Source organism: Cheilinus undulatus, linkage group 8 (assembly GCF_018320785.1).
Source record: "Cheilinus undulatus linkage group 8, ASM1832078v1, whole genome shotgun sequence".
In the NCBI taxonomy this organism is placed as follows: Eukaryota; Metazoa; Chordata; class Actinopteri; order Labriformes; family Labridae; genus Cheilinus; species Cheilinus undulatus.
The window spans coordinates 28,360,323-28,384,335 of NC_054872.1; the positions used below are offsets into that span (position 1 = coordinate 28,360,323).

Here is a 24,013-nt window from a genome sequence, read left to right on the forward strand (position 1 = left end):
ATTTAACTAATTTACTGCTTGAATGGTTTTAACATTGAAGTAAGTTATTATTCGCTCTGCTGAGGTAGTACTGTAAACTCCACATTAATGTTGATCTGCTGATGGATTAATTTTCTCCTTTTGGTATTTGTTGAAGGAAAATATTTACTTTTCATTTCAATGTCATCGTCACAAAATTAGTCCATGCAAACAGCAAACAGGTTTATCTGACTATTTGCATTTACTTATGAGAGAGCACGCTTCTGCTAAACTTCTAGTATAAACATACAGCATGTACGTCAAACAGAGCAGGAGAATAACTGATCAGATGTTTGTTCTCTCACTCTAGTGATCAGCAATAAGAGCTTTACACTCTAAGTATCAAACCAACCAGATCTTAACATTAGTGCGCTCTCCCTGCTGCTGTCAGTCTCCAGCATGGATCAGTGGGACTCTCCTCCACCCCAGCCACATCCTGTCCATCTCTTTGGCGTCCAGTGTCTTCCTGCATCCTTACTCTCAATACTCCTTTGTATTCATGAAGACTCTCCTCATATTTTCCTGTACAGGCATAAAAAGCATCATACTTCTGGATAAACAGAAATTAAATCTTCCCTCTGTGTTTGAGGAAGCTGAGTCAGACGCTGTCATCTGTTCTGTGAAGATTTTACAGATTGTCGACATGTCACTGAGGCTCCGGACAGATGGACAGAATAAATAAAGCTAGAGCACAGCTGCTGCTAAATCCACACAGAAACCTCTCATTTGAAGTCTCCAGTGAGCTCATTAACAAACACTGTGATCACAGGAGGATATTTATAATACATAGACTGGAGGAACTCTCAGGATTATGATATGAGCCATATTGTAAGATCTATTTTTTATGATATCCAATCAGGAACTGGCAGAAACAGGTTTTCCTTAAGCACTTTCAACCTTTTTATTTCTCTGTGCTGGTTATAACCATGGCTGGAGACATTGTGTTTCCAGGTTGTCTGTACATTCTTTCCATCTGTTTGGGTCCTTCTTCGATATCTAAGGAACGCTTGAGGGAACAAACTATGCGCAACTGCCCACCTTGACTCAAGAATGAAAAGTTTTTGGAAGTCATAGGTCATATGTCAAGGTCAGAGGGCCCAATGTTTATTCCTTGCTTGTAAACAAAATACATTAAGAAGGCTTTGAGGAATTTTCTTCAAACTTTGCACAAATGTGCACTCCAATACAAGAATTAACTGATTAGATTTTTGAGGTCAAACGTCATTGGGCCTCATGTATCCCTTGCTTATGTTTGTAAGAATTGCACTTACACAGTCTTTCTTCATCACCAACCACTGCTCTTTTTATTGTCTTTATATTGTATACCTTGTAGAGACATTTAGCTACAAGGCCCATACCGACTGGTATGGACGTCTACTCACTTGAATTCTGAGCCAATCCCTTTCTCCCATGACCTCTCTCAATCTGATCAATCCTGCTGCTGTCAAATTTTACAATCTGTTCCCCTCTCCTCTGCAGTCAGTTGTCCCAGTAAGACCACTACAACCCTCCTCCACCCCAGCCACCTCCATTCAGTTAGTTGTCCCAGTCTGAATAAATGATTGTTAAACTCGTATTAAGTTTCTCCTGATGCGACAGATGTGATAGAAGGAAGAGATGGCCACAATCCCTTAATAAGGAAAAAAAAAGAAGAATATCATAGACTTTTTGCCAAGGCTAACTACTGACCACTAACTGAACTAGCTCCACGCCGTCATTAAAACAGTTCAATCAGGAGAGACTTACAAGTTTAAAAATTAATTTATTTCACAAGTTTGGAAATGTTTGGCAATGTCTAAAATTTTGAAATGTCTTTAGGGAATAGACTCCATCGTGATGTCCTTATGAACTTGATGGGGGTGTGAGGCCAACAGCAGGATAGGATACCCCCCTTGTGGGGTCTAGACACTGGTGAGAGCTGAACTTGGACACCCATGAGATATAATGGAGGTGGCTGGGGAGGAGGAGGGTTGCAGCAGTCGCACTGAAACAACCTACTGACTGTGGAGGAAAGAGAACAGATTTGAAACTATGAACACTGTAGGATGATTGGATTGAGAGAGGCTGTGGCTCAGAGGGATTGGCTCAGAGCTTAAGTGGGTAGACGGCCATACCAGCTGATTACCAAAGCAGGAAGAGGTGCAGGAAAAGGGTGACCCGTGAGTGAAGGATCCCTAATAAACGAAAGGATGAATGGAAGTGAAAGTCTTCCTGCTTGAACCTATGATAAGCTTCATTTGTATAAAATGTCAAACTGCTGTTGTGCATATTCTGTTCAAATATCATAGTATATACATTTAGTTTCTTTGTGAGGGAACCAATCAGCTCTGAAGTGTATCACATGACCAGTTTCACTAAACAGAAGATGAATGCATTAACAAGTGCAGGGGCTTTATAATGATCTGAATCAACAATGTAGGATCACTAAATGAATAAAACAGTAAAATTAGAAGGACACACAGCCGAGTTCATAAATTCACTCTGTTCCTCTCGTCCCGCTTCATTATTCTGTCTCTTCGTGGAGTTTTCCTCCGGGCCGCAGTCTGATTCACTTTGATCCATTTCTCCACATCAAAGACTCGCACAGTTGCAGTGCTTCTGAAGTCTGCAGCACATAGCTGAGTTGTCTTCAGCTCTCACCGCTCTGAATCTCTTTAACAGCAGATTCACTCTTTTCATTCGTTGTTGTTTCCTTATAGAAGAGTCTGTTTGGATCTACAACACAGAGAAGTCTTCATAGAGGTCTAGGTTCTGTTGTTTGACATTTGAGTTTTCCCTTTTTTTTCTCAAGAGAAGATGCATTTTACAGAACCTGCTCTATGTTTTTTTTTTTCAGATTACTAGAGACAGACATCTAAGCAGCCTGTTTTCTAGAACACTTTCAGAAAATGTAAGCATCTTTTATTTAAGGTGTGTATGTAAACTGCTCTATCACATCTCCTTGCTGGCTCTGTGTGGGTTTAATCCTGATAAATGAATAATTCAGCAAATCAAGTGGAGGAGTTTGAATAATCCACTCTACAGCCATGTAATAAGTGCTGCTTAACTCTGTTACCTTCACACTGCAACAACATGTTTATTAAAAACTTGCAGCTTTCCCAACGACACCGTTTGTGCTTTTCCCCACTTTCTCTCATTTTTCCACCAAAACTGGGGGGAAAATATTTGTACCGAGAAATGTGACAATCTTTAATTTCCCAAAGAAGCCTTAAGTCGCAGCAAAACATGGCAATGTTGCAGAGTGTAAGCTCTGTTGTATTAGTAAATCAAAAAGAAATTTTCTTTACTTCACAAGAGTAGGGACAATGTTCCTCCTGAGAAAAGAAAGAAAAATTGTCAGATTATTTGTGATTTTCAAACAATAATTAGGGACAGAATCCCGTTGCAAATTATGTTGCAACTCAGCAATAAACATGACTTTTCAGTTCAAAAACCAAAATAACAGCAGAAAGTTGGGTTCTTTACAAGTTTAAGTTATTTTCAGAGTTATGAATAAATATCAACATCAGTTTGCCAATTACCTTTGTCCTCCCATTCACAAAATCATTATTCTGAGGTCTTTTAATCTTAAAGCTCCTGTAAGGAATTTGTGGTTTGTGTTGATTTTGCGTGCTTTCTGTGGACAAAGTGGTACATCACTTTCTTTTTTTATGTCCTTAACATATATGACGCTTTACACTGTTCAGGTTACACTCGCGGCACATTAATTTGGAGCAGTGTTAAGACTTTTTGACCAGAGCTACTTGAGATGTTCTACAGGTGTCCAAATATCGAAGGTTAATGGAACTTCCAGATCAAATCAGAACTGAATAACTAAGACCACGGTATAATCACATATAACAAAGGTGTATCAATATTCAGAATATTGAGGTGCTAGCTCTGCTAACAATGGCTTCATTCTGTAAACCAGCTTCACAATGTTAACCATCTGCCGCTGTGGTCCCGTCTTAAATAAACAGTGCTCAATTTGGACTATTTATCAAGTGTTTTCCTTACTCTAGTCAACTAAACAGTTATACTAAAACTAGATGTGAAATTATTCACCTTGGAATATCACTAGCTTTGGCTGTATGCTGCAGGGTTTATAGTTCTAAGGTATCAAAGAGAATCACACATTTTGACAGCTGTGGTTTAATGTTTCCAGGAACAATATTTAAACTAACAAAGCCACGCCTGCTCTCTGTCTCTGGTGTTCTGCTCACCTCTGCGCTTGGGTGCTTTAAAGCCTGGGATTATAAGAAACAAGAGGAATGCTGCAGTTTTGTTAATCTAAATAATGGTTTTCTGTAGCAAAAGTTGATCTTTATACTGATGATTAGCTATAAAGAGGCATCGGTATTACCTTCATTGTTTCATAGCCAGCTATAAACTCCTCACAGGAGATTTAATTATGACTAAATTTCAGTATCAAAGTTTAAGTCAACGCCTCACTGTGTAAAAACAAACTGTCTTGATGTGTTGTTTTGCGTGCAAAGAAAAAAGAGGCAAATCCACATTTCTCTCGTCTTGTTCTGTAAACTTTTTCTCTTTTATTTTCTACATTTGGATCAGCTCAGTGTGGAAGCCTGGACATGTCAGTTTACTTTTACCCCACCCACCCCAAATATCAGAACAATCAAATCATTCCCTGTCTCACAATTTTAAAAAAAGTCACATTTTCAGCACACAGTAACTCTCTCAGACATGAAATCAGTCCACGGCCTTGACTCACCACAACATCCAGGACAGAGATGAAGCGGGGACTGGCCCTGTGTGTAAACCCCTCCTCCACTGGAGGAAGCTGAAATGGTAAAAACCTTTTATGAAATCACCTCTCCTGCTCTGACTTGCAGCAGCAGGAGTGATAGAAGACAAAAAAGAATAAAGGAAGCATGATGGTTGAAATAAGGACACGCTGATACTTCTGTTTAGCTGTTTGTGATATGAAATGAAAATACTGCAGGTGGGCTTTCAGATTGAGATATATAGCCATGATTTGAGATATGTCTGACGCTGCTGCTGCTTTTTGTAACCTACAGTTCAACTCTTCCCTCCCCTTGGCTCTCTGCATTTATTATTCTGTCCCTGATTAAGTCTCCTAACACACCTCCATGACGTCTCTTTGATATTCTAATATTCCTCAGCTTCCTTTTTCTATCGTAGAAAAAACGTCCTCAGGAGAAAACAGAGGAAATAAAAGCAGCTCTTTATGACAAATCTGTTGTCAGTCAAGTCGAGTCAGAGAGCTGTTTGTCCTAGTAAACACCGAGCTGATGGACTGGGATTGACTGAAAACACACTCTCTCACACATCCATCCACGCACACTCCACTAGAGGAAAAAAGCCCTTGGAGTGTCTTTAAGAGGTCATTGAGAAGAAGATATGACAAACGGGTTAAAGTATGAAATGTTTCCTATATGATTACAGCTTGTGTATGTATGAGTTCCTTATGGTTGATTAGGCAGTGAACACCAGATACATATGCAGAGTTCCTGTTTGTGTGTTAGCTCTATGTTAAACACCTTTAAAGTCACAGAGACAGACTGACGCACTAAGGTTACTGCTCTGTGGCACTCTCACAGGACTGTAGAAACACAAAACCTTAGAAAAAATGGACATACAAATCTCAGGGTATCACAAACATCAGAATTCTCTACCTCTAGTGCTCTGCTGACCGCAGATGTCTGTACTTGTCCTCTTTTGTTTTCTCTGCAGTCCATTAAAATCCTCAGCAGGGAGGAGTCCGTCTGTGGGGTGAGATACCGAGGTGTGACACCAGAGGGAGACACACACTGCTGCAAGACTGTGGCGGGGGGCTCAGACACACAAATGCTCACTCACACATGCACCCTTCTTCATAGGAGTTCACCGGAGTTCAGTTTCATTACAAATTTAAATAAAAAAACAAACAAACAAACAAACAAAAAAAACAAGGAATTTAGCCCCCTTCTCATGGCATACATTCATCTTGGAGAACACACACGCGCTGAAGTGCACACATTCGCTCATAAGAGGCAGTCAGTAAACGTTAAGTGATGAGTTGAGGGAGGGACTGCTGTGTCCGGGGAAGCTGTGAGCGCAGAACCTCCACCACACATTGCTCGGGAGTGATGTCACACTCCGCCGTTAAAATCTCTCAAAAAAAACAAAAACAACAAAAACAACCGGAAAACAAACAGCCATCGTCTCCAGGTGGGAGTCTTTACTGTGAGGAGGGTCAAACGCGCTCCTCCCTCTGGTCTCAGCCAGAGGTAGTACCGTCCCATCTGATCCGTCCTCTTCCTGTCTCTGAATCCCTTCACGGGAAGTCTTTCTGTTCCTTGTGCCCACTTCTGAGAAAGTCTGTCTGTTCCCCTGATTGCTCGCTCTGGGCTGCTCTGTGTGTGATTGTGTGTTTGGGAGTGTGCAGAGCGAGGTCAGAAGACCTCTGGTAGTGTGACGTTGCGCAGCAGCCACTGTTGGGAGCGTGAGTGTGTGCAGTCTCTGACGCTGGGCACCTGGCTGTCCTCCTCGCTGGCTTTGTCCAGACACTGGTTACTGTTGACGTGGACCAGGGTCAGCTTCTGCAGAGGGACAGAGAAAGAGTGTGAGGAGATGGAAACCAGACTGCTTCATTTTCAATCAGTGAATACCAAGTACAATGTGTTTCAAAACTTAGATTTGATTTGAGGCACAGATGAGCTTTCAGTGAGAGAAACACTGTGGTTAGGTTGGGTAATGTGTCAGCTAGAATATACACCCAACAAACTGAAGACATAAATATCCCACCTACTGACAGAACAGCTGGTCTTAAATATGTGCTGTGATATTTTGTGTGTGTGTGTGTGTGTGTTGCAAAAACACTGAGCAATTATGAGCAGATTCTAAAGAAACAGGAATTTATTTTTGATTGCTTTCATTTCTTAAAAACTTATAAACATACTCATCATTTCCCTACATGAACAAGCCAAAGTTTTCCCATTCAGTACACTTATAGTTTAAGCTTTGTATTTTTTAAGAGGAGATTTTTTACTGTAATCTGCAGCAGGAGAGTGCAATAAGAGGATCTTAGATGTTGAAGAAAGAGAATTATCTGCCAAAGCTGGGAAATCACAGAATTGCATCTATGTGTGCAGATCTATGCTCACTCACCCATCCCTAATGGCTGAAAGTGAAAACAAAACTTGAGGTTTTGTACTTTACAAAGAGCTCTAACTGGCCTATGTGGAACTGCTTTGTTTTTCAAAACCATCAGGGTGCAAAAAAATGTTTATTTGCACAATCAGCACAAAGTTTGCAAACTTTTTTGATGATCTTAAGCGATAGCATCTTATAAGGTCAAATGAGAATCAAATAGTGAGGAGATCAGACACACCGCAGCCAGCGGAGGAGGCAGATCTAATCCTGTTGTTTTAATTGCTACAGCCAATATTAATCTGCTACTTTATCAAGTTAAAAAAAAAACCTTTCCACCTCTCTGAATGAGGCTTTCCTATCAGGATAACAGAGTCATGTTTGAAACTTTTTAATATTGGAGTCTTTTTATAGAGGAAGGCAGTGATGTCCACGAGGCCCAGACATTGATTGCTATTATAAAATGTTTTGGACAGTGTAATCAATATCTCTCCTCCCGGCAAGTGTGAGTGTGATACTGATGTCAATGCTTTGTGTCTATAAGTAAACATTTTCCTGATCTTTTATGAATAAAAACCAAGATACCATTAAAAATGAACTGACCTAACTTCTTCACTGCATGAACACATGTTGCAGAAATTATTCTCATTCTGGGTCTTGTTTAAATTTTCACATTGTTTACACCAGTCTGTAAACACAATTTAATAATTTAACCCGGTTATATGAAATGAAACACATTTAATACTAAATGTTGCAGTTTTTCTTATCTTTGGAAAAGCAGCTTTGTTTTTCAAAGAAAAGGAGACAAACTTAGCAGAACTCTAGTGGCATACTCTGAAATTTACTCATAATCACAGGAAAACCTAAAAAAGGACAATTTACTATAAATCCACAAAAGACTTGTGAGATTTATTTTCCTGGCAATTATTTTCAACCCACTTGAAAAGACTTGCAACCCAATTTTGGGTCTAAATCCGCCAGTTGAGAACCACTGATCTAGATTGTGGTCCAGCCCTCAAAAAAGACGAACAAACACCAAAACATAAACATATTGTTTCAATATCATCTACCCTGCAGAACTCATTCATTTGCATCAGGAAATGCACAAAGTTTTGGACTGATCTTATTTGTTGATGAAACAAAGGAAAATGCTAACATTTAAAAGTTCCATTTAAGACATGATTTAAAGGGGACATATTTGACCTTTTTAAGACAAGTTTATATTGTTCTCAGAGGTCCTCAAAACATGCCTGTAAAGTTTGTTGCTGAAAAAACACTCCAGTATTGGATTTTTGCATACCTAAAAACCCTCCGTTTCAGCCCTGCTCAGAACAAGCTGTTTCTGTGTCTGTGGCTTTAAATGTTAATGAGCTGTCTGACTCCGCCCCTGACAACACCCCTCAAGGAAATGGATGTGGCACTCCTGATGTTACAATGTTCCAGATGCTTCTATCCAAAGTTAAGGACCTGACTGGGATTTGAACCATCAATCTTGCAAACCAAAGTCAGCAGGGTAACCCACTTAGCTATCCAGCATCTAAGCTGGCAGCTGAGAGGAAGAACTTTCTTCCAAGCGGGGAGGGCCAACTGAACCTGGGGGTGGTGCCAACTCCCCACATGACATCATGAGGGGAAAGTCTGAGAACGGCTTGTTTCAGCACACATTTTCTGAAAGGTGGAGAAAGAGATGGGGGAAGGGAATGGATTTTTCTGATTCTTGGGGGATTGTGGACAGGCCAGGGACACATATTTTTGTTAGAAAAACCTGAAAAAGTGATTTTTGAATAATATGTCCCCTTTAATGTATGTAAAAATTACTCTAACAGCATTCATGTTTTTTTTTTTCTTTAAACTGAAAATTCTCTGCAAAGTGCGTAGAGCAACAATTCACTCTTTCCTCCTAGTAACCTAATCCTGGATCAGACTTCATATCTCCTCAGAGTGGCTGTTTGTATTATTATGCCCAGTAACAGAGCTGTTTAAACATGGCAATAGTCAGAGTCAACATGGAGAAGCAGTGCCACACATGTGCGAGCCCCAGTCAGTGCATTACAACCAGACACTTTTAGACAAATCTTTGTGGTACAAGTTTCTGTTAATGTTGTTTATCAACTAGATAGTTTATATCTGGCAGTGGCTGACGAGGATTAAGTGTTCAGAAAACAAACTAACTGAAGTGTTTCATAAAAGTTCTGGTACACAGAGTAACAATGCTCCAGGATCAAGTTAGGACTAAAATCTCACACTCTGCCTCGTTTTCCATCACAAAGAGCTGATTCTATAAATAAATTATGAAAGATTCTGTTCCTTCAAAGACTGAACCTTCTGTGTATCAGTTCATGTTTCATTTATAAATTGCTCAAAAATACTCTGTTAGCGTTAATGTGATTTCCTCCACTCACCACAGGGTCGTACTCCCAGAGCTGGTTGCCTTTGAGGTGATGGCACTTGAGCATCATGACAGGTCCATTTAACTTGGACACGTCTAGACACAAGTCGTCTGTTCTGATCTCTTTATTTGCTGTGTAGGAAAAAACCTGCAAGTCACACAGAAATGACAGATTATGAGGTAAATCATTTTAATCTTGCTCCTCCTGAAGATTGCTACTTGCTAATGCTACTCTGTTTTATGACGGATAAAGTGAGGCTATCCAGTGGACACCAGATGTGATTTCAATGTTCAAATTTGGTTAAAGACAGGCTGAAATCAGGAGGAGATGTCTAAGATCTAAATTTAACCTGGTTTCAACCACAAAAATAAAGCTATGACATCAGTGTGTCACAGAACACAACTTGATAATATATGTGGGGAAAGGAAGGTGGAAGTTCATACTCATTTCTAAGCACTGGATTAAAGCTGGTGTATGCCAAGATGCAACTTCAACATATTTTCTATTCTATAAATACAGCTTTATGCTGTAAACAAGAAGGTTTTAGCACAAAAAAATCTAGGAAATTTATCTGAAAAAGATCTAAATGAGCAGCATGGCCTCAGTTGAAAGGGCATGGTTCAACATTAACTTGAAGATGCTGACTGAATGTTTAGATCAGATTTAGCTGTAACATTAACATGATGGAAAATGTGTTTTTTTCTTCATTTTTCAAATCGGTTGAGTGTTAAAGGGGTAACAACAATAAAGATTTAAAGAACAAAAATCATAAATGCAGCACTTTAAGAGCAGTGTCAGATTAACAGGAAAGTTCATCAACATTGTAAATGGAGCAATTTCAAACATTTTTGACAGAGAAAAGGAAAGAAGATAACACATGTGCAGTGATACTAACGTAGATTAAAACTTGATAGGATTCAGACTGTGATAACAGTTTAAGATTCAGCATATGATTTATTTTCTCTTTTGGTCGGTGACTGTAATGCTGTAATGACGATTACAATGATCAGCATTTTAACCAAAATTTCTGTGAGAAACAAAATGAAAATGTTCTTATTCATATGAGATTAATTTTTTGACAGAAGCAGATTTTCCAGGTTAAAGCGGTCCAACTGTAAATCATGTTTCAATCTTGACAAACAGACTTTTACGAACGTTCCCTTTTAAACCAGTGTTAAACATCTCTCTAATGGCAGCCACAGATATCTTTTAAACGTCTGTTTAACTGAAAATGCTCGCTGTAATATCTGTTGGTAGAACTACTTTTACTGTTCTGCACTTTTTGTTTATTTTTGGATGTTCTATCTGTATCTTTTTCTCAGATTCCCTCACATACCTGGTTGCCTCCCATGCCATGGCAGTTAAAAATGCCGACTTTTTCATTCTCCTTGCGGGCCATGTTGTCCAGGCACTGGTTGGTCTCCACGTTACGAATCTGAGCAGACACAAACATAGACATACCTTAAAAAACGTGCTGGTCTCTAGGTGTCTGCTTAGTTTTCAGCCTAAAGGCGATGAATAAATCGTACAGTACATCTGTCTTTCTGACATCCCTTGAGTTGTAATATGTTAAATTAGGTTGTGCAGTGTTGCGCCGTTGTTGTGTGTTTTTGTGTAAGCATACCTCTCCCAGGGAGTAGTAGTGTCTGGGGATCTGAGAGTCAGGATAAACGTTCTCCAAGTACCAGCTAAAGGGTTTACATTGAAGCTTTTGTCTCAGAGCTGTGCGAGACGTGATGTCACCGTAGTCCACTTTGGTCACACCTGGACACACAAATACACACATAAGCCACAGAGAGACAGGGACATAAAGGTTGACAAGCACGACAACAGTCCAGAGAGCCAATGTTTCCATCTGAGTTTTATTTTTAAAGAGTGTCATGACAAAGTAAAAGTGTAAATACAGTGACTGACACATAGGCCAACTTTGATCTTATTATATCTCAGAGCTTGCTCGGCTGATGATAGACGTCCTTAAAGCCTCATATTCAAAAGACATTTGGATAGATTGTTGAATATCAGACCTCTATGGAATGGGCAATTTGAGCTTTTCCTTTTCCCAGAGGGGCTGTCAAAGGGGAAGCATGTGCTCTAACATGCTGCACGGCCTGGTTTCAGACCTCTGATTTTCTGTCCACATTCTCTGTCAGGTGTAGTGTTTCCCCATGAAATGACTTGTGTCATCAGGACTGGTTAAATGTAGCTGGAAAAATAGTGACAGAAATGGAAACAAGTGACACATGCTGTTGTCTGTTGACCCAGATGAAAATGGTATTTACTCCATCAGCAGCCTTATGTTAAATTCTCTGAGCAGCTGCATCCACAATCTTCTCCTGTGTTGGAATCATTAATTACTTCTGACTGATCGTGTCACAATAAGACTCCTTCAAAACAGAAGCATGACAACTGAAACCTGAGTGGGCAATTTATTCTGGATCTTGTTGCAATAATTTGTGAATTTAGCTGCATCCCACTAGATTTTTATACTTCCTAGGATGTGACAGATCTATAGAAAAATTACCACATGGATGAAGACTGCTGCCTGAGCACCTGTACATACTTTGCTCTTCACTAACACTGTGCATGACAGGGTGTTTCATATACTGATGTGAGTGAGCAAGTTGCACAAGAATACTGCTTCCTGTGTCCAGCAATTGCTTTAAACTTTTGAAAAACACTTTGGGCCAACTACAGAGCCAGTGTTTTGGGTGGGAAGTAACGAATTACTCATACTCAAATTACTGTAATTGAGTAGTTTTTTTTGGTACTTGTTCTACTTAAGTAAATTCTAATCAGAGTAACTGTACTTTTACTTGAGTACAATTGTTGTGTACTTTTTCCACCTCTGCCTGTGGAGACATTATATTGCAATCTGATGGTTTTGAAGAATCATTCTGGAAATATAGGGCCCATTCTAAGTGAATGCAATGAACAATTTCTCATTTTCAAGTTATTAAACAGATAAAGCTTATAATAAGAGAAAAAAAAATCAATTTCTTCCAATATATCCCCCCTAATCTTACACCTTACTCCTTTAAATCCCAGTCCGTGTTTGTTGAAGACACCGTTCGCATGTTTCCAGAACTTAACCACTGCTACTATTTTCCTTTCTGTAATCAACGCAGATTTTGTGTGTTAAGAACTTATTAAACAATAATAAAAAACCTCCTGGAGATCCTGCAGTTAAGTAATTAAAAGTAAGTTAGTATTTGAGTTGGTTCCAAGCTAGCTCAAAATGCTTTTCCTCTAAAATTATCCTCTATTTAAGGACCTTTTCTTAACTTCTATTTGTGTTTTCCTGAGCCAGCTTGTGTGTTTGTTTTTGTGTTACTGTGTGCTTGTGTGAGTCAATAGATGCTTCGTAGCGTGAAATTGCTCGCCGCCCCCTGTCCCGGGCTGTTGGATCACCACTGCTGTATCAAGCTGGCGCAGGGTTAATGGATAGATCAAAACTGCCACGGAGATTAACCTCCACACATGAGCACATGCATGCATACTCTTGTGAGCAAAAACACACAAAAACCGCACACAGACACTCACCAGGAGAGATGATATAGAAGAAGTTTTTGAATTCATCCATCCAGACTTCTGCTAGGCGTCGGTTGTTCTTGTTGATGATCTGTCCTGTTCCTCCAGGGAAGGTGTAGGGTGTCGCCTTTCTGAACACATGACCGACGTGAGAACAGGTGACGATCTCTAGAGTCCCACCACACTGCCAGATCTGTGAAGAACAAGTCAACACACTTCAGCTGCTTTCCACTTTGGTATTTTATGCAATTTTTTTCTTTCTTTTCCACTGTTAAAAATTGGGATGGGTACCAAAATAATCAATCCATAGTGCCCTACCACCCGTCTGTTGGGGTACCAGTCTTACTGATCTGACCCTACCAGGGGGAGCAAGACTCACTGCATTCCATTTTTTGGTCAAAAGCATAGTTATTTACTATGCAACAGTGGCAAAATGGACAAATACATGTTTTGTATAGAGCTGAGCAGCTTTTCTCTCTCATTGTGTCTTAAACAAATAAAGAAGGGAGCTTTTATGCCACAATTTATAGAGGAAGAGAGACAATGGGATCAGAAACAGGGACCAAGAATGTAAAAAAAGCCATAGACTGCACTTGAATCTGGGCTGCCAGTGTACTTGGGGCACAACATAACTGCGAGGCCATCTGTACCCCACGATGATGCTTTTAAGGGAATGTTGATAAACTATTTGAAAACCGTGTGGGGTATGGTAAGCCTGAAACAAAAAACTTTATTTAATATGACAAGTTACAAGTCATAGGGATGAGTCGTTCACAAAAGAGAGAGAGCTCTTAGAGCTGAGTCTTTTATTTCAATGTAGGGGCTGGCCCCTGTTTGAGAGCTGGTTTCCTTTTTTCTATTTGATATTGTTTGACTGATGTAAAAAGGCCAAATAAAGAGCTATTCGAGAGCCAAAGACCCACTCTTATTCCTGAGCTAACCTAAATGATCTGGATCTCTAAAAAGAGCCAGAGTTCCCATCACTATGAGCAAGGCTTAAAGGACATTGGCAGTGGAAACACAAACAAGATCAGCGTTAACTGAACCAAACTGTGCTGAACCAAACCAGTCCACTTGCTGGAAAGGTACCATTATACGAAATAAGATATAGCGCTTTCTGTTCTGAGTGGGCATGAAGTAGGCCTGACAGTAAATGGGAAGAGGTTGACCGGTGAAGTCTGCAGGGAGATATATAACACAAAGCGGTCCTGCCTGTGTTTTGACAGTCTGAATAAGTTTGATTAAGCGGCAGTCAGGATGACGCCTGACAAAGTATTAGTCAGGTCAACAATTTAGTCAGACAAGCCAAACTCACAAGTGCAGCAGGCGTGTGTGTGTGTGTGTTTCAGACACTCCTGACTGTCTGCCAGGCTGTGGAAGAATACAGTCATGTCAGCTGGCTTACTCACTCTGAAAGAGATTTCCAGGTTCTCTCCTCCCCAGATGTCCATGCCTGCATCATATGTGCCAATCTCCTGGAAATAGTCTCTGTCTATGGAGAACAAGCCACCTGCCATAGTGGGAGTCCTGGAGAGAGATATGAAGAAGAGAAAGACCAGGGTAAATAAGAGCAGGGTGGGTTAGTGCCATTAAATTCACCAAAGGTCAGCTTTCTAAAGGTCACATAGCATCTGCAGATCCTTTGAGTTTTATATTTCACTGCTCTCACTCTCTGTTCTTTACAGTTTTCCTGTTTTCTTTTCACTTCTTTCTTTAAATCTCACTTCTCTGTTGGTGTTAGTTTCTGGCCTTAAAGCTCTCACTCAGCCTGTTCTCCAAAAATAGTTTCTGCCTTTGTAAATCCTCAGTATCTTCCTTGCTGTCTGTTTTATTGCCTACATTTGACACTCAAGTTCGTTTTCTTAAAAACCGTACCTTACAGACAAACTGAAATATTAAATGTATATTTCAGCTCATGGCTCAAGGTACTCTGAGAGTTTAACACTGACAAAAATTTGCACTATTTATTTCTTAAAATACACTGTGAAACATTTCATGTAGCTTTCATGCTGTTGATTTTACGCACAAATCCTGATCAGGAAAACATACTAGTGAACATTTAAGCTCCACAAGGGAGTCTTTAAATGGTTATGAAAGAGGCTGAAATAATGCTGATTTCTCTTTATGTTTTAGAAAATTAAATCATGGGATAATCAGCAAAAAGACAGATTCTATATTCTAAGTCAGAGTTTTTGTAAGTGTGAGACATGCCCCCCAAAGAGTAAGTGCAACCACAATTATTTAAAGTTTGAATTTCTGCTGATGCTCCACAGCCACAGCATGTCATTTGCTAAGAGGTGCTCACTACAGTACACCCCCTTTCAGCTGCATTAGTGTGCAGCTGAAAGGGGATCGATGCCCCTTGCCTCCAGAGCCTAAGAGCGCTGGGTTTGCACCTTCACACCCTAAACTACATCCTACATAAACACCTATGAATGAATGATCCATGCAAAGTAGCACTCCTGACACTGCAGCTATTAGACAAGCTCCATGTCACGCAAAGGTGGTGGGGCAAAGCCGTTGGGACCCTGGCTGCCAGATGAGAAGGAAACCCCTGGGCAACAAGCGTTGATCAGGTAGGCTGAATGTTGCTGTTGGTACTGAGATGTTGTTGACTGGGTTTCAACTGTTCAGGTTCAACTTGAAGCAGTCTTTCTGGGTCGGTGCCTAACGTGACTTATCTTCAGGAGGACTCTTGCATACCTGTGACGTCAAGGGTGTTACACTAGGCTAGGCTTGGGATTGCCTTGCTGCCTTGTTTGAGGTGAGTTGCCCTGGCACTGGCGAGACGTGGGTGGATACACCTACTGCTGGTCTGGCTGTACTGATGGGCGCCACACTAAGGAGGCTGCGCTGGCGGTTGCAAGCCGACTGGCCCCCTTGATATCAGAGGTAAGGCCTGTCAACAAGCTCAGTAATGAGAGCATGTGGCTGTCTAAAACCTGGCATCATGCTAAGAAGAAGCATCCAAGTTTTGTGACCAAGCCCTAGAAGGTTTAATAGGAAGCCAAAGGAATTGTGGACATGAAAATGCAATTGAGACATTAGGCACTGAAACAACAAGGCAACCGAAGCATCATATCGTGTGGTGTTCCACATAACAAAGGCAGTAAAATCCCACAACATCAGTGACACTTTACTCCTCCTTGCTGCAAAAATATGTGCTCATTAATAATGGGAGAACCTGCTGACCCCAAGCTGAGTGTGATCCTGTTGTCTGACAACTAAGTAAAGCACCACATCTCAGACACATGCTCTGAGTGAAGTAACAGATACTAGATCATGAAAGCCATTTCTTTCTCATTCAGCCCCAACACCACAACAACTGCGTAGAAAAAAGGGGGTGGGTGAGTGCTACATGGGGTCAAAGTATCCAACACTGTGTAGTTAGGATCAGGTGCTCTTCAGGAAATGGACAAAAATGTGTCATTTGCAAATGACACATCAACTGCTTTGGATGTGGGAAAATTTGGCTTTCTATGCAAAACATTTTCATTTTAGCTGAAGTGTGTTGGATTTTAGTTGTTTCAAAATAGCCATAAATTGTTAACCTTTGCATGTTCATTTCAGTTGCAATACCCAGCCCTAAAAACAACTGTGGTCAGGATAAATCAGCAAAGGGAAAGAATATACCACTTTGTCCACAGGGGTCCCCAGACGAACCAAAAGTTCCCTCCACCAATACTTAAAAACACTGCAAAAACCCACACTGTGGTTGATATTTTTAAATGAAAAATGCACATCTTGTTCTCTATGCTAGGTGAATTCCCTCTTCTTTTCAGGAGTGATTACAGCAACTAATTGACACAAGGTCATTACACTTGTTGTGAGCTTTCTTTAAAGTCTCCTTTAGACCTTGGACGCTGTTTTCTGTCCAATAGCTTTATAGAGAGACTTTGACATGACCTAAGACTTTTGCCAGTGCAGTAAATTACAAGGTAGAAAACATAACATAGCCCATAATAACTGGTTTGTAGCTGAGGTTTCCTTATGCAGTGTCACTCTACAGGGTTTTGCATAACGTGTCAGCAAAACGCCATTGTAAAACATCAGTGTAACTCATTACATGAAAACTCTGTAAACTAAACTGGTGTTCAACTGAAGCCTAAAATGCAAGCTGTGTGCAAATCAACTAGTTTTTATACCTTCTTAATAATGCAGGAGGTCGTTATGGTAGGATGGGGCTTATGTAAATCATGTCATTTGTTTGTAGTTTTTAATTCCCTGCCCTGACACAACAATCTATTTTGTTTTTTTAGGCCACTTAGAAGACACCCTTAGGAAAGTTTTGTTATGCAGAGCTGTGAAAAACAAGAGAAAACAGGGGCACAGCGTTATATAAGATATGTTATGTTTGTGACCTTGAATATTGGCATCAAGCTCACTTTAAAACAAGAGCAGGAAGAAGAGATGATAGACAGGCACAAATATGTTTCATATTGAAACCAGGGTCATGAGAAATGATACAGAGAACAATATTAAACTGAATCTTACGTAAACAGCTCAGCTTCAGCTACAGAGGAAGTTCAATCTCCTCCTTTAGTGTTTCTGCCTTCAGAACATGTTATGACTGTTAACCATGATAAATTAAATGGAGGAAGACGATTACTCTGTGCACATCAATTGTAAATGCCTATAAGCAACACTGCATCTCACAGCATATAAGTTATCTTAAACAGCTGACTGACTGAGTTAGACTGTGTTATTCATGAGATATTTCACTAATGAAATCATTTTGCTCCTCTGGGCAAAGTCTCCGCAAATTCTCTTCACTTGACCCAGCAAGGAGGTCGGGGTTAAACAGCTCGACAGCAGCCCCAGAGCTGGTGACGATTAAAGACGCTTCAAAATGTATTTTATATCCCACATCAGCTGATTGGGGGGCTTATGCTGCCGTAAAATCTACCTGACAGGCAGTGTGCGGTCTCCTTTGCGGCGGTCCATCTCTCTTTGGGGCACAGGGTACCAACGGAAGTTGAGTTTCCAGTTGAAGCCCCCGTACGTCATGTCTGATCCTGCCATGTACTCAAACGTATCATCGCTGATCACGTCGATGATGGGGCACACCACAGTTCTCCTGCAGCAAATACACACACACAAAAAAAATGCATTCAAACAATGCCCCATGATGCACTGTTAGTTCTTCAAATGACACGGCATACAAATCCCCCCTACTTCATAATCTATGTGCAAAATAAGGCACAAGGTACAAAGGAGCTGCACTGAGTCTCTTGGATTTTAAAAGGTGTCTTTGGGGCTTCACATGTTTTAAAACAGGCCTGAATGAAATAGGAAAAACAGACACTGGAATATATTTTCTTTCTGCGATATGTACCACAATTTTCTAGTTAAAAAAGGGAATTGCACCAGATAAATGCAGTCTTTTGTTGTACATTAATTCAATTTTGAATCAAACAATTATAGGCACATGTGGCCACAACACTGAAACGATGTGTTGTTGCCTCATGATAGCAGGAAAACTCTCACTCAAGCCTGGCACACATTACAAGATAATTGTGCCAAATATTGGTCTGATAACCCCCTTCAGCAAACCAAGATCAACAAAGGTCCAATTGCCTTATTTTCCTGTGGTGTACTAAGAGTGATCATTCCTTCTCTGATCTGCTCAGAAGATGATAAGACATGCATACTACACGTTAAATATTTAGGATCAGATATCCTGTTGTGTGGGGAAGAATTCTGAGTATGTTCGAACAGGCGTGTGCAGGATTGTTACGTGTGTTGAAGCAATAGCCAATCAGGTAGCAAGATGAACAAAGAAAGCACAGCAAACACAGCCATAGTAACAACAATGTGTTTATACAAACTGCACTGTAAATAATACAGCAATCAAACTGACATGGGAGGGATCTGGACTGAAACTGCAACCACCCTGTATGTAGCAGGAAACTAACAGCTAGCCACATTTAGCTTGTTTAATCTAAAGTCATGTTTGATCTTGAGTTTTGAGAGTAAAGACTGGTTGTTGGTGATTGAATCTGTTAGTGTGCTATGTTGATCATCTGGTTGCGCACAACACACTGTAAGAACAAAACTTTTCAATCTTTCAGTGTTTGTGGGGTCTCTCACATGCAAAAAAATTGGGTCCAATTTTAATATCTTTCAGTCTGAGTAAGGCTTTTAGATCTGCCTCACGTTACTGAGCGTCTGCTTTCAGTTTCAGCCAGGTCTTTCTGTTACCACAGCTGAGTTGCCTGTTGCCTGAGTGCCACCAGACTCTGTACGCTCAGTTCTCTGCTTACTGATGGTGATATCAGACCAAATTTTATTGAAAATTAGCCAAGGAAAAAAGGAAACTTTTTCTATCTCAGAGTGCATAGGCCACCATCTATTATATTGTTAAGCAGCATCTACAGTTACAAAAGCAGCAGTAGCAGCAATATCTTTGATTTTTAAAACATGCCCACAGGACTGGTGAGAGCGTAATATTATAAAACGCTCTGTGTGCTTTTACAACAGAGAAAGGTAGGCTGTGTATCTTTAATATTTTTGATACTGGAATCATAGCTCGCCTACAAAGGTATATTCTCTTCTGAGTTGTGGGCAGTGGGCACTTGATAGAGTTAGAGTGAGTGTGCATATCTATTGATGGAGCAGATCATTTTCCTGAGACTGCCATAAATCTGCAGTTCAGTAGAGTATGTACACTGATTTTTCTGGTGTAGTGAGAGCATGCAGTAGTGATAGTTTGGTGTTGGTTTCAAGCTGTTGTTTGAGGCTCATAAAGGGCTCCAGCAGGGATCCAGCAAAGCTCCCCAAGGTGAGGCAGATGTGGGTGGAGATAGTTGTAAGTATGCTCTAGTCTTCTGGATGTACCGCAGCAGCTAAAAATGATATATCCATAGTAGGAGAAGTGAAAAAAAAGCTTGCCATCTCACAATTCCCTATGCCAGAACCAACTCAATTTAGCTAGATAACGCAAGTATGGATGAAAAAAACTAAAGTAAGAAGAGGCAACAGAGTGTATCTTTGTGGTGCATAAACAGAGAGGGACTGAATCCACATTTGTGTTTGTTTTTTGATATCTGAATAAGAACACTTTGAACAGCACAACACTAAACATTTATTTTCTCTTTGTTTTATAGCCATAATTTCCTTCTGCCTCAAGATAGCCTTGTTCCAAAATTACCCCTGACCACAACTCATTTTAAGACCAACACTCCCCTGGGTGCAAAGACACGAACATTTGCTTCTAACAGTCTCTGCACTGGGAGTAAAAATGACTAATATGGCAGACAGATGGGTGTGTACACTTTGCGGTGGGTCTAAGATAGGTCTCTATTTATTTGTGCTCATCTTTGTGTTGGTGTGTGTGTACAGTATGTGAGTATCTGCTTGTGCAAAGCAGTTAATGAAGAATGAGTAATTAAGCATCAAATAGTGCTAGCCCCCTGCTGGCTGAACATAGTTTATTGATTTTTTATGCTTGCAGTTGGTGTGTCTTACTTGTCTTGCTTTATGCGGGCCAGCAGAGGCTCCAGCCACCCCGTTGTGCATTCACAATGAGCATCCAGGAAGGTTATGACCTAGAAGCACAGAGAGAAAACATGAGACAAACCCGTCACACCACTGGTCACTGGAGGTCAGGTGCTAGGGCACAGAGAGTCATGAACACACCTGGCCAGTAGAGATGGATGCTCCCTTGAGGCGAGCGCGAATAAGTCCGGAGCGCTGCTCCATCCTCACCACTCTGACAGGGACCTCCAGCCTCCTGACATACTGCTCTAGTGGACGCTTTAAGAAATCTAAGATAAAGAAATAGGAACAAAAATGCATTTTAAGATAATTAAACATACAAGACAGTAGGGCGGAACAATTTTGGTGAAAAAATCTAATTGTGATTTTTCCAGTACCGTGATTGTGATTGAATATGCTGTTATTATTTAAGTTCCTCATCTTGTGTATTTTTCAACAAACACAAGTAATAAATTATTCAACATTATAACCACAACAATATTCGATAGATTAAACACAAACTGTTCTTTCTGTTCTGTAGGCCAGGTCTGCATGTTAGGATGAATATAGATGATGCATCAATCGATATTAATGATATATTTTTAAATCAGCTTCAATCACAATAGTAAATTGTCTGTTTGGTTAAACATACAGCCTCATAAGCAATCAGCATATCAACAAAAAAATGCAAATAAAATAAAAAAAGCACTGCCAAAGAGGTGTGGTGTAAACATCAACATGAAAGCGAGCAACAAATCACACAAACTAAAGCGCAGATGGCAGAAACGATTGCAAAGATTGCACTTTAACAGTATCTGTGAACTTTGATATACAGTCTATAAATAAATAAAGTATAAAAATAATAAGCTGAGTGATCTCCTGTCAGTAACATCACACATTTTGAGGTGCCAGAAAATAAAGAAGCACAAATATCTGCCTTTACCGCCTTGAAAATATTAAAGTAAAATCAAAGACCCAATTAGGGCTGAATTTTGAGACTGATCTAGGGCTGCTTGATTCTGGTACATAATAATGTTGAACATTTTTTTTAGTATTGAGATCACAATTATAAAACACAATTGTTGATTTTGTTGAAACTCTTGACACTGTAAAAAAATCAATAAATCAAAATAAATGAGTGCAAACATCATAAATAGATCAAAAATAATGATATTTAATAAATAGGGCTGCCAAAAGATTTAAAATTTTAATCACAATTAATCTTAGGATTTCTGTAGTTTATTGTGATCAATCACACCCTTTCATTGCATTGGATAATTCTCTTATTTTGCATTTAAGATTGTAATTGGATTAAACTATGGGTAATTGACTTCCTGTTTGTATCCAGACCTACTTAATACATAAACTGAAGATATGACATAAACTTAACCATGGAAGAAAGAACTTGATATGGATTGAAAAGAAAACAAGGGGAGAGACACACTTGAGGATTATCTGGACAGACAGTCATTTGCAACAAGGCTCCAGAATTGTTGGGGAGGCAAATCTGACCTTGGATTGATCTTAAAATCCTCTAGTATGTGGCCAGCCTTGGAATAAGGTTAACTGACTTTCTGTTTGGATACAGAGCAGCTTTATAAAAGTTTTAAACATGATTTTAACAACAAAAAAGGGACCTGTTATGGATTTAGAAAGTAAATAAGGGACACTTAAAAGGTAAATGCTTGATAACAAAAGTGTCAGATGACTTTTGACTTGTCCACTGAGTTGCTGAGTTTAGTATTTTTTTTTTTTTTAAGAATTTTTTTGTGGAAATTTTATGCCTTTATTAACAGAGGAGGACAGTGGACAGAAGTGGAAACAGGTGTGAGAGATCCACAGGCCGGATTCAAACCTGGGCCAACCGTGTACATGGGGCGCGCCTCAAACCACTAGACCACCTGCGCCCCAACTGTGAGTCTTTAAAGTGAAATGAGACACTAAGGTGTAGTGGTGGCCTTATTTTAAAACACTGTGGCTGCAGGAAGAGGCTGCAGTGCCCTCCCTAAGGAGTGCTGAAAGAGACAATAAATAATGCAATTAATTTCGCTAAAAAAATTTAGTGCACTAATTGTGAATTGTAGTTAATAGCGATTAATTTGATTAATCTTGACAGCACTAACTGTAACAATTACTCAACAAAAACAACTATTTTTATGGCCACAGAACAACAAATGCTGAAACTTTTACCACATGACCATTTTTAAGAACAAAAATGCATGTGGCATACTAATTTTGGTCGTGCTTCTCTTATTTTGTGATTTTTGGAAGCTACAACTGTGACTTAAATTGAAAATCACTTAACTGCCCAGCTGCAGGGTCATGTTTAATGTCATTCTTCTTTGATTAAGAAAAAAAAAAAGAAAAATACAGAAAGTGGGAATTTTGCCAACTATTCTAAAAAAGAGACTTGACTGAAAAAAAAACATTGTCTTTTACTGGTGTTTTGACACACAATTCAGTTTAAAGAACTACTGAACCTTCTGTGATTTGAAAACTGCAACAGGCCATATTGTGATTTAATCAAAATTTGGATTAATTACTCAGCCTTAAAAGACAGACAGAAACACAAAGCAGAAGCTGGATTACAAGCCACTTCTCAAAAGTATTCCTTCAATGGCAGCAAAGATCAGAAGGTAACACTGTGCTTGTTTTGATGTTTGTTTTCACCACACCTGTAGAGAGCTCCCCCAGCCCTAACAGACACAATCACGCCCTCTGACTCGCACTCTTCAACCTGAGGGCCCAACGGGTTAAACGTTGCTGTGCGCTGGCGGCTTGGGGATGTGTGAGGATGGATTGAGGGTAATAACAGAGTGTAATCCCTGCGGCTGGCGAATTAAAGACCTAATCTCCCCCAAACAGGGATTAGCGGCATTGCACAGGGTGGAGTGGCACACACAGCTCATATATGCTGACTGGCTGTTGGGTTCCAGCGCCAATACACACAGACTAACCCATCAAAATCAAAATCATACAGTGGCTCTAAAAAATAGGCTAAGCCTCAAACAAGAGGCACAAGCACTGATGGAATTATGTCCGATGTGTGTGTATGTGGCTTTGTATATACCTCTCTCACTTGCATCGTCCACCAGGACAATCTCCTCCAGCAGTGTGTGTGGGGAGCGGTCGATGACGGAGTGGACGGTTCGCAGCAGTGTGCTCCACGCCTCGTTGTGAAAAACAATCACCACGCTGGTACGAGGAAGATTGTCTGGGTATAATTTATTCTTGCACCTGCAAAGAAAAAATACAATAAGAAAGAAATATTAAGTTGAAACCTCTTAATGCAGACTGATTGAAAAGTTGTGAAAACAAAACAAAATTCAGATCCAACATATAAACATAAATATGTCTTTAAATGGACAGGACATATCACACGGCTGAAGAAGAGGAAGTGCGAGAGTTGCATCTTAACCAATGCAGACACAAAGGCAACCACATGTGCATGAAGTGAAGTTGTAGGCTTTGAACACCGACAAAACTGAGCTGACAGAGACAAAGCAAGA

At 40.0% G+C, this 24,013-nt stretch overlaps 1 protein-coding gene across 2 annotated transcripts in view; it reads right to left on the minus strand.

The window, feature by feature from the left end:
* Window positions 1-4,042: 4,042 nt before the first annotated feature.
* The window catches only part of galnt1 (UDP-N-acetyl-alpha-D-galactosamine:polypeptide N-acetylgalactosaminyltransferase 1), a 64,973-nt gene continuing 45,002 nt past the window's right edge, over window positions 4,043-24,013 (minus strand). For both annotated transcript variants that reach the window (XM_041793520.1, XM_041793522.1), the window contains 10 exons: window positions 23,575-23,741; window positions 20,667-20,794; window positions 20,496-20,575; window positions 17,935-18,105; window positions 14,438-14,555; window positions 13,041-13,221; window positions 11,125-11,264; window positions 10,837-10,935; window positions 9,513-9,647; window positions 4,043-6,560 (listed from right to left, as the gene is read on the minus strand). In XM_041793520.1, coding sequence (XP_041649454.1) covers window positions 6,414-6,560; window positions 9,513-9,647; window positions 10,837-10,935; window positions 11,125-11,264; window positions 13,041-13,221; window positions 14,438-14,555; window positions 17,935-18,105; window positions 20,496-20,575; window positions 20,667-20,794; window positions 23,575-23,741 — 1,366 coding nt within the window. In that variant the 3' untranslated portion in view covers window positions 4,043-6,413. The remainder of the gene's footprint in view (window positions 6,561-9,512; window positions 9,648-10,836; window positions 10,936-11,124; window positions 11,265-13,040; window positions 13,222-14,437; window positions 14,556-17,934; window positions 18,106-20,495; window positions 20,576-20,666; window positions 20,795-23,574; window positions 23,742-24,013) is intronic.